Source organism: Oncorhynchus nerka, linkage group LG3 (assembly GCF_034236695.1).
Source record: "Oncorhynchus nerka isolate Pitt River linkage group LG3, Oner_Uvic_2.0, whole genome shotgun sequence".
NCBI classification, from domain to species: domain Eukaryota; kingdom Metazoa; phylum Chordata; class Actinopteri; order Salmoniformes; family Salmonidae; genus Oncorhynchus; species Oncorhynchus nerka.
In genome coordinates, this window is record NC_088398.1 from 52,665,135 (window position 1) to 52,676,838 (window position 11,704).

Consider the following 11,704-nt stretch of genomic DNA (forward strand, 5'->3'; position numbering starts at 1 on the left):
TGACTCAGTTACACCAGCTCTGTCAGGAGGAATGGGACAAAATTCCCCCAATGTATTTTGGGAAGCTTGTGGAAGGCTACCCGAAATGTTTGACCCAAGTTAAACAATTTAAAGGCAATGCTACCAAATACTAATTGAGTGTATGTAAACTTCTGACCCACTGGGAATGTGATGAACGGAAAAAAAGCTGAAATAAATCATTCTCTCTACTATTATTGTGACATTTCACATTCTTAAAATAAAGTGGTGATCCTAACTGACCTAAGACAGGGAATTTTTTACTAGGAATAAATGTCAGGAATTGTGAAAAACAGGAGTTTAAATGTATTTTGCTAATGTGTATGTAAACTTCTGACTTCAACTGTAAATGTTATTCAAATCTTTCGAGTAACAATGCCAGGAAAACTAATATTTGAAATAGATATGTCTGAATGATGATGATGATGAATGTGCCTTTAACGTCAGTGGGTATGCCATATCTAGATATAATTACAAAACACCAAATTATTGAGATGATGCAGCACACTCAATTGCTACGGATTACCAATCACTTTTATTTGGTTAACACAAAATATCTAGCACATATCAGTGATACGCCTCATGCTCATGAACTTCATGCCACCGCTCATGCCTCCCATTCCCATGCCCATATCCCTGAAGCTCCTGTACTCTCCAGGCCTCATGTACATCATCCTTCCTCTGAAGTGGGGCTGCTCGTACATCAGCCAGTGGCCGTCCATCACGTTGCAGGACTGGCAGTCGGACATGCGGTAACGCTCCTGGATGGAGTCACAGTCGTCCATCATCTCGTGCATCTGACCTCCGAAGTTCTCCCTCTCGTAGATCCTCATCCTGAAGTTTCCACGGTGCTGTTATTTGGTAGATAAAAATATTTGAAATAATGACTGATTCCACCAGACTGTTGATAAGCTCACATGGCCAATATGATATGTGTGATTATGGACATCACACAACTACTTCTAGTGGGACTGTCACAGCAGCCTGAATATCATACGGCTTACCATGGGGATCATGCGACAGGACCTGATACCATCGCTCATTCCCATCATACTCTGGTAGTCTGAGTACTCTCCCCTCCTCATGAAGTACTGGTTTCCCATATAGTTGGGGCGCTCGTACACCATGAAGCAGCCGCTCTGAACCCTGCAGGATTGGCACCTGCTCATGTAGGAGGACATGTCAGGGCAGTCGGAGCCGCACTCATAAGAGCGGCCCTGGAAGTTCCTGTCCTCGTAGAAGGTGGCCTGAAAACACAAGGTATTTATTTATTATTTCTCAATATATATTTCAATAAATGCAACAAATATAAGAAGCTTTTAGTTTTGAATGTAAAGAAGATAATATAGAGATTAATGTATTCGAAATAATTTTCTAATAATGCTTACTCTTCCCATGTTCATGCCGGTGGTGGTCATTGTTGTTCACTGAGTTGCTGTGCTGTTGCTAAACTGATGTCCTGTCTGTGTTAACCCTTACTTTTATACCTGACCAAATCCAAAGAATCTGTGTGCCCCATTGTGTAAACCCCTGACCCAGCAACATAGTATAGAGGCCTATAGAGTGCTGAAGTACCATAGTCATGTTTCCACGTGACTTGGTCCCTAGAAGACTTGAAAAGCCTTTTTTCATTGTGGAACAGGTCCCACAAAACCTTTAATAGAAACAATAGACTGTGGCAGTGACACCCATTGCAAACATACAGTGTATTCGGAAAGTTTTTAGACCCCTTGACTTGTTCCACATTTTGTTACGTTACAGCCTTATTCTAAAATGGATTGAATAGTTTTTACCCTCATCAGTCTACACACAATACCCCATAATGACAAAGCAAAAACAGTTTTTTGTATGTAAATTTATATATACATTTCATCAGACTAGAGAATCTTGTTTCTCATGGTCTGAGAGTCCTTAGGTGCCTTTTTGGCCAACTCCAAGCGGGCTGTCTTGCGCATTTTACTGAGGAGTGGCTTCCTTCTCGCCACTCTACCACAAAGGCCTGAATAGTGGAGTGCTGCAGGGATGGTTGTTATTCTGGAAGGTTCTCCCATCTCCACAGAGGAACTCTGGAACTCTGGCAGAGTGATCATCGGGTTCTTGGTCACCTCCCTGACCAAGGCCCTTCTCCCCTGATTGCTTAGTTTGGCTGGGCAGCCAGCTCTAGGAAGAGTCTTGGTGGTTCCAAACTTATTCCATTTTAGAATGATGGAGGCCACTGTGTTCTTGGGGACCTTCAATGCTGCAGACATTTTTCGATACCCTTCCCCAGATCTGTGCTTTGACACAATCCTGTCTCGGAGCTCTACGGACAATTCCTTATATAGACAGGTGTGTGCCTTTCCAAATCATGTCCAATCAATTGAATTTACCACAGGTGGACTCCAATCAAGTTGTAGAAACATCTCAAGGACGATCAATGGAAACAAGATGCACCTCAAATCAAATCAAATGTTATTTGTCACCTGCGCCGAATACACCTTACATGCAGTTTTAAGAAAAAATTGAGTTAAGTAAAACATAGATATGTAAAAAATAGAAAATAAAACTAACAAATAATTAAACATCAGCAGTAAAATGACAAAAGCGAGGCTATGTACAGGGGGTACCGGTACAGAGTCAATGTGTGGGGGCACAGGTTAGTCGAAGTAATTGAGGTAATATGTATATGTAGGTAGAGTTAAAGTGACTATGCATAGATAATAAACTGGGAGTAACAGCAGTGTAAAAGGGGGAGAGATCAATGCAAATAGTCTGGGTAGCCCTTTGATTAGCTGTTCAGGAGACTTATGGCTTTGGGTAGAAGTTGTTAAGAAGCCTTTTGGACCTAGACTTGGCACTCCGGTACCACTTGCCGTGCGGTAGCATAGAGAACAGTCTATGACTAGGGTGGCTGGAGTCTTTGACAATTTTTAGGGCCTTCCTCTGACACCGCCTGGTATAGAGGTCCTGGATGGCAGGAAGCCTGGCCCCAGTGATGTACTGGGCCGTACGCCCTACCCTCTGTAGTGCCTTGCGGTCGGAGGTCGAGCAGTTGTCATACATTTACATTTGACATTTAAGTCATTTAGCAGACTCTCTTATCCAGAGCTGTCATACCAAGCAGTGATGCAACCAGTCAGGATGCTCTCGATCAGTGGTTCCCAAACTTTTTATAGTCCTGTACCCCTTCAAACATTCAACCTCCAGCTGCATACCATCTCTAGCATCAGGGTCAGCGCACTCTCAAATGTAGTTTTTTTGCCATCATTGTAAGCCTGCCACACACACACTATACGATACATTTATTAAACATAAGAATGAGTGTAAGTTTTTGTCACAACCCAGCTCATGGGAAATGACAAAGAGCTCTTATAGGATCAGGACACAAATAATAATAAAATAATAATCAATAACTTTGCTCTTTATTCAACCATCTGACATTAAAAACCTTACTTGTTAATCGAAATTTGTAAATAACTCACCACAGGTTAATGAAAAGGGTGTGCTTGAAAGGATGCACATAACTCTGCAATGTTGGGTTGTATTGGAGAGAGTCTCAGTCTTAAATCATTTTCCACACACAGTCTGTGCCTGTATTTACTTTCATGCTACTGAGGTCCGAGAATATATTCTCACATAGATACGTGGTTGAAAAGGGCATCAGTGTCTTAACAGCTCGATTTGCCAAGCCAGGATACTCTGAGCTCAGCCCAATCCAGAAATATGGCAGTGGCTTCTGATTAAATTACATTTTCACAGAACCGCTTGTTACAATTTCGACGAGGCTCTCTTGTTCAGATATTGGTAAGTGGACTGGAGGCAGGGCATGAAAGGGATAATGAATCCAGTTGTTTGTGTCATATTTTTTCGGGAAAGTATCTGCGTAATTGCGCACCCAACTCACTCAGGTGCTTCGCTATATCACATTTGACATTGTCCGTAAGCTTGAGTTCCTTTGCACACAAAAAATCATTCAATGATGGAAAGACCTGTGTGTTGTCCTTGTTAATGCAGACAGAGAAGAGCTCCAACTTCTTAATCATAGCCTCAATTTTGTCCCGCACATTGAATGTAGTTGTGGAGAGTTCCAGTAATCCTAGATTCAGATCATTCAGGTGAGAAAAAACATCACCCAGATAGGCCAGTCGTGTGAGAAACTCGTCATCATGCAAGTGGTCAGACAAGTGAAAATTATGGTCAGTAAAGAAAACTTTAAGCTCGTCTTTAAGCTCGAATTGAAAAAAAAAAAACCTGTCAATACTTTTCCCCTTGATAACCAGCACACTTCTGTACATTGTAAAAGCATTACATGGTCGCTGCCCATATCATTGCATAGTGCAGAAATAACACGAGCGTTCAGGGGCCATGCTTTAACTAAGTTAACCATTTTCACTGTAGTGGCGAAAACGTTTTTCAAGCTGTCAGGCATTCCCTTGGCAGCAAGAGCCTCTCGGTGGATGCTGCTGGGTAACTCATATAATTCACTGGCTTGCAAAGCAGTAATTGTTTCAAAACATGTCCTGCCATGTCACTGATATTTCGTGAAACAGTGTTGTCGGATGAAGACATTGTCTATATACCTTTTTGGGCCTTTTCCCCTAGTATTGTCCCAGCCATATCCTCACCAACAGGGAGAATTAAGTCCTCCACAATAGCATGGGGCTTGTTTGTTCAAGTCACTCGGTTGCTCACCATATAAGACGCTTCTAGACCCTTCTTATTAATGGTATCTGTTGCTTTTATACATGTCTTACTACTCGAAAGTTGTTGTTGTTACTGTAATTTAATTATACCAATGTGTTTTCATTAATTTAATTCCCTTAATCTATTTTATGAGAATTTGTAAGATTCTTGTTTGCATAAAATAGACGGAGACCAGTCTTATCAATAATAGGTAACAGAATTTATTCTCGGAGCGCGCTGCCACGTTACCATGAGCAACAGTTTATATACAATAACATGATGTCATTTCATTGCTTCTAGAATGAATCACCTCCTCCCGACCGAGACAAAGGGAACTTTAAAAGTTCATTCTGAGTTCATTCTGACCCGCTAGCACATACACAGGACACACAACACAGCTGAATTAACTTTTGACTCCTCACCATTATCGATCACCACTTAGCTGACAGTTCTAATTAACAGAAAACCTAGGAATGCACTCACAGCCTTATCTAAAACACCCCAGAGCTCAGTTTCGTCGGTTCAACCATAGGTTAACTACCTTATCTGTTTACTTAATCCACAAACCATTCCTTTCTTCCTAGTTGGAATGGTGTTCATTAACTTTAATTACTCCTTGTCCGTGTCACACAATCCCTTCTTATGAATTCATTGTTAATCAGATATAATAAAAACAGAGTATAAGTTTACTTAGTTACAGTTTCATTTAACATACGACTATTTGTTCAGTCATTTAATCATAATCTTCCTAACAGTTGTCTTAATTCTCGCTCAAAAAAACTCCTGTGGCTTATTTTTCAAATTGGCATGTTTTGTTTCTAAATGTCTGTGCAAGAGTGAAGGTTTCATTGAGTTGTGAGATAGTACTTTTGCACTGTTGCACATACTGTGTGTATATTGCACATACACACCCACCTGTGGCTGAGGAAAGGCACTACTCCCAATATAATTGAACCCCAAATCAATGTAGTTTTGATCATATTTGTGCCTCTTCGATGGTCGAACGTCCCTGTCTGTTGTACTGTGCTTTCTCGGGTAAGTGAGCAGTAGCTGTTCGGCTGCATCAGATTCAGAACTTTCAGTGTCCATGTTAGCTGGCTAACAACAAATGTAGAATAACTGGTGCTGGCATTGGACTTGTGTCATCAACAGGTGCAGGTGTAGTACTGCTGGTAGTAGCAGTACTACCAGTAGAGCTGGTATGTGTCTCTATGGACCTTACTAATGTATATATTTTTTATATAAATGTGAATTACATTTTTATTTAGCGTACCCCCGACAACATTGTACCCCAGTTTGGGAATACCTGCTCTAGATGGTGCAGCTGTAGAACCTTTTGAGGATCTGAGGAGCCATGCCAAATCTTTTCAGTCTCCTGAGGGGGAATAGGCTTTGTCGTGCCCACTTCACGACTGTCTTAGTGTTTTTGGACCATGATAGTTTGTTGGTGATGTGGACACCAAGGAACTTGAAGCTCTCAACCTGTTCCACTACATCCCCATCGATGAGAATGGGGACGTGCTCTGTCCTCCTTTTCCTGTAGTCCACAATCATCACCTTTGTCTTGATCACATTGAGGGAGATGTTGTTGTCCTGGTACCACACGGCCAGTTCTCTGAGTGCCTACCTCCAGTTGCAGAGGGAGGTGTTTAGTACCAGAGTCCTTAGCTTAGTGATGAGCTTTGTGGGCACTATGGTGTTGAACGCTGAGCGGTAGTCAATTAACAGCATTCTCACGTAGGTGTTCCTTTTGTCCAGGTGGGAAAGGGCAGATCTGTAGATCTGTTTGGCGGTATGCAAATTGGAGTGGGTCTAGGGTTTCTGGAATAATGGTGTTGATGTGAGCCATGACCTTTCAAAGGACTTCATGGCTACAGACGTGAGTGCTACGGGTCTGTAGTCATTTAGGCAGGTTACCTTAGTGTTCTTGGGCGTAGGGACTATGGTGTCTGCTTGAAACATGTTGGTATTACAGACTCAGACAGGGAGAGGTTGAAAATGTCAGTGAAGATACTTGCCAGTTGGTCAGCGCATGCTCAGAGTACACGTCCTGGTAATCTGTCTGGCTCCTCGGACTTGTGAATGTTGACCTGTTTAAAGGTCTTACTCACATTGGCTATGGAGAGCGTGATCACACAGTTGTCTGGAGCAGCTGATCCTCTCATGCATGTTTCAGTGTTGCTTGCCTCGAAGCGAGAATAGAGTAATTTAGCTCATCTGATAGGCTCGTGTCACTGGGCAGCTCGTGGCTGTGCTTCCCTTTGTAGTCTGTAATGGTTTGCAAGCTCTGCCACATCCAACGTGCGTCGGAGCCGGTGTAGTACGATTCAATCTTAGTCCTATTTTGACACTTGCCTATTAGATGGTTTGTCAGAGGACATGGCGGGATTTGTCCGGCTCCTTGAAAGTGGCAGCTCTACCCTTTAGCTCAGTGCGAATGTTGCCTGTAATCCATTGCTTCTGGTGCTTCCTGCTTTACATTTTACATTACATTTAAGTCATTTAGCAGACGCTCTTATCCAGAGCGACTTACAAATTGGTGCATTCACCTTATGACATCCAGTGGAGCAGCCACTTTACAATAGTGCATTTAGTTTTTGCTTTTAAGCAGGAATCAGGAGGATAGAATTATGGTCAGATTTGCCAAAGGGAAGGCGAGGGAGAGCTTTGTATGTGTCTCTGTGTGTGGAGTAAAGGTGGTCTAGAGTTTTTTTCCCCTCTGGTTGCACATTTAACATGCTGATAGAAATGAGGTAAAACGGATTTAAGTTTCCCTGCATTGAAGTCCCCGGCCACTAGGCTTGTTTGACATAATAGCCAACAGTGCAGGTGACTGCCAACTGACTGATCTACAAAGAACCCTGCATCGTAAATGACTGCTCATTATTATTTGTAGATCAGTCAGTCAGTCACAATTTACCAATGATACATTAAGGGTTTGATCCCCTCTAACACGGCCAATGTCTTCACTCTAAAACTAGCTAGATAACATTATAAGGCTGGTTTTGACACCTGATTTTTCAGATGTAATTCAAAATACATAGAGGAGAATGTGGAAATGGTGTTATTTACTTAGCAAGAACTAATACAAGGACAATTGGAAAATCAGAAACAGTTCGTAGTTTTTTAAATTCTTCATTAAAAAAAAAACAATAATATTATGGAGCTGTGCATGTTCAAATATTTGTGGGTGAACACAGAGGACAAGAGGGGAAAGGTGTCTGGGATGATAGTGTGATCTGTGCCATGACCAGACTTTCAAAGCATTTCATGGTTGCAAATGAAAGATGTTGGGATTACAGACTGGGACATGGAGATGTTGAAAATGTTTGTGAAGAAACTTGCCAGCTGGTCTGCGTATGCTCTGAGAACACGCCCTGGTATTCAGTCTGGCCCTGCGGCCTTGCGAGTGTTAACCTGTTCTAAAGTCTTACTCGCATCGGCCACAGAGAGAGAGATCACACAGTCATCAGGGACAGCAGGGGCTCTCATTCCTGCCTCAGTGTTGTTTGCCTTGAAGCAAGCATAGAAGGCATTCAGCTCGTCTGAGAGGTTTGCGTCACTGGGCAACTCTTGGCTCGGTTTCCCTTTGTAATCCATAATAGTCTGCAAACCCTGCCACAGTTTGCAGGTCTAGTAGTATTCTATCTTAGTCCTATATTGACCTTTTTCATGTTTGATGGCTTGTTGGAGGTAGTAGCGGGCTTTCTTGTAAGCGTCCATGTCCCTTTCCTTGACATTCTTCCAATACAAGTGCACATTAATACATATGTATTTAGGTAATTATTCAGGTACACATTGTTACCTAGTACAACTTTTATACTTGTTTGCTGCATGTCTAATAACTCCTTGACCATGGTTTTATAGATATGAGATTTGTAACAAATGCAAATTAATTGTTGCTAACCTTCCTCCAACCCTATAATTATTATTTTAGATAACTCTGTTATCTTTTTACATTAAGTGAGTTTATTTGAAAATCATTAAAATTGTGCATTGCAAAATAATATGGCAGGATCAAGTAATATTTTCTAAATTAAAGATTTTAAATATCACTGGATATTATTTTACATCAGCATACATCTATTGTGAACTAACAGATATCTACACAGAAATGTGAAATGTTAAAGATGTAGGAGAGTGAAATAATGAAATGTTTAAACATGGAGAGCTCGGAGTAAAACAATCACAAAAATAAGAAAATGTAGCAGTTTTAAAATGTTGAAATAAATTTAATCAACCATTTCCGTTCAACCTTTGAGAAAATTACATAGTCATGTTATCCATGATACGCCTCATGCTCATGAACCTCATGCCACCGCTCATGCCTCCCATTCCCATGCCCATATCCCTGAAGCTCCTGTACTCTCCAGGCCTCATGTACATCATCCTTCCTCTGAAGTGGGGCTGCTCGTACATCAGCCAGTGGCCGTCCATCACGTTGCAGGACTGGCAGTCGGACATGCGGTAACGCTCCTGGATGGAGTCACAGTCGTCCATCATCTCGTGCATCTGACCTCCGAAGTTCTCCCTCTCGTAGATCCTCATCCTGAAGTTTCCACGGTGCTGTTAGTGGGAAAGAACAGGTTTCATTGATCAGATACATTACATATAAACATTTGTAATATGAGAATTGTATTTTCAATGACAAGATCAGTCTATTTTAAGATTACATATTTTCAACCTACCATGGGGATCATGCGGCAGGACCTGATACCATCGCTCATTCCCATCATACTCTGATAGTCTGAGTACTCTCCCCTCCTCATGAAGTACTGGTTTCCCATATAGTTGGGGCGCTCGTACACCATGAAGCAGCCGCTCTGAACCCTGCAGGATTGGCACCTGCTCATGTAGGAGGACATGTCAGGGCAGTCGGAGCTGCACTCATAAGAGCGGCCCTGGAAGTTCCTGTCCTCATAGAAGGTGGCCTGAAAATAAAAGGGAATCACTTCTATGAATTAAACAATTGTATGAAACAAACATTTTAGAGGAATTTGCAGCGCTATTTAGTCCCACTGGTAACCAGGTTATTGGGATAAGTAAAATGATCATGTTGTAGTTTGGGGTGCTAGAGCACAAGAGCCCTTTTGTATAACAATCTATGAAAATTAAAGTAAGAATTATTCTAAGAAATCTTGCCAGTGCTTACCCTGCCCATGTTCATGCTGGTGTTGGACATATTTGCTCACTGTGCTGCTGTTTGCTGCTCCTGAACTGACTTCCTACCTGGTTTAACCCTGTCTTTTATACCTGACCAAACCTAAAGAATCCCCAGCTCCATTGTTCAAACCGCTGAATCAGCATCATGCTCTAGAGGCCTGCTGAGGCTACTGAGTTTACGTCCACATTTTCAGGGACTGGATCCCTCAGTCTTTAGAAAGGCTATTTCTAAATCGACTGTTTCTCAAACAAAGTAACAAAACCGTTTGAGAGTTTACAACAGTTAGTAACAGCCTTGAAATGGCAGGTTCTCCATACATCGTGCAATACTTTTTTGAAAATGTTTGAAAGATGTATTTTTTAAATGCTGGTATAATGATTCAATGTTATAGTAGAGGAAATCACACATATGGATTAAAGAGTGAAAATCTTTAGGTTAAACTATGTATTATTACTCATCTTTTGTTCAGAGTGCTGACTTAACGTAGTCAGACATTCCTAACCAGTGAATACATAATCAATTGTGAGTAGTTACTTAACTAACCTTTGTGGTTCATAACCATGATACTAGAGAAATGGTTACAACTTTAAATAGCATTGTGTATTTAAAAAATATACTTCAAATAAATAAATAATCTTTACATTTTTTAATTCCTCTTTTAAGGAGATTGAATGGGATCTTAAGCACTTACATATTTGTAACATATTTTACAATTTTGTAATTGTTAACATATACATATTGCATCACCCACAAATTCAAGTAATGGATGATGATGTTCCCTATTTTCAGGGATATGTTTTGACTCGTGTGTGCTACTGGCTGAAATGATACCATACCTTTCTGGCATCACTTGAAGTAACACCAAAAAATTTAGGTAATTTAGGTAACACTTAGGTAAGAGTCTGTAAAGGGTTTACACCCCCTAATGTCGAAATCTAATTACCTCAATAAAGAAATCCCAATACAAGCCTGTCAGTTTAAGCTACAGATATCTGTTTTTTTTGCATTGGATGTGTCTGAAATAACCACATGCCCTTGGAGAGTTTCTCAATGAGCTTGACACCTTGAGAAGATAATTTCCTGACGACGGTTCACTGCTTCTCGTACTGGGCGACTTTAACCTTGTGACCTCAGCCTTCGCTTAATTTCTATCCAACTCTCTATTACCCCTCCTTGCCTCTTTTGACCTCACTCTTTCCCAATCCCCTCCAACTCACAAGGCAGGTGTAACGTTCAATGAGTGAATGGGTGTGGAGTCAGGCACAGAGAGCAGAGGATGCGGGAAAAAACACGCTTTAATGTCCAAAAAATCACAGGAACAAAATAGTATACCCAACACAGGTGTAACTATAAAACAAAATAGTAGCCTTATGTGAAATACTAGGACAGCGAGAAAACCCAACAAAACACTAACCACTCTCACAAACACAGAAGAACAAGCCCGCACAAACAGAAGCGGGCTAAACGAACTTAAATAACCCCACCCTAACAACCAAACAATGATCAGGTGAAACCAATTAGACAAAACCAAACGAACACAGAACAAAGGATCGGTGGCAGCTAGTAGACCGGTGACGACAACCGCCGAGCGCCACCCGAACAAGAAGGGGAGCCACCTTCGGTAATATTCGTGACAGCAGGCAATGCCCTTGACGTAATCTTTACTAGACGCTGTTTGCCTACTAATCTCAGTGCAACCACCCTTCCAGGTCTTTGATCACTTCTTTGTTTCCTTTTCTGTCTCCCTTTCCTCCAACCCTAGCCACTCAGCCCCTACCCAGATGGTCATGCACTGTCACAATCTTCACTCTCTCTCTCCCACTACTCTTCTATCCTATCATCTCTCCCTTCGGCTAAATC

The 11,704-nt window shown here is 41.5% G+C and overlaps 1 protein-coding gene across 1 annotated transcript; it reads right to left on the minus strand.

Moving 5' to 3' along the window:
- Positions 1–575: 575 nt before the first annotated feature.
- Positions 576–9,920, minus strand: LOC115110585 (beta/gamma crystallin domain-containing protein 1-like). The gene is made up of 6 exons (XM_065005683.1): positions 9,833–9,920; positions 9,369–9,611; positions 8,951–9,246; positions 1,407–1,437; positions 1,023–1,265; positions 576–869 (listed from the first exon to the last, which is right to left on the minus strand). The coding sequence occupies exons 1-6, from the start codon at positions 9,860–9,862 to the stop codon at positions 576–578; spliced, it is 1,137 nt and encodes a 378-aa protein (XP_064861755.1). The 5' UTR covers positions 9,863–9,920.
- Positions 9,921–11,704: the final 1,784 nt, after the last annotated feature.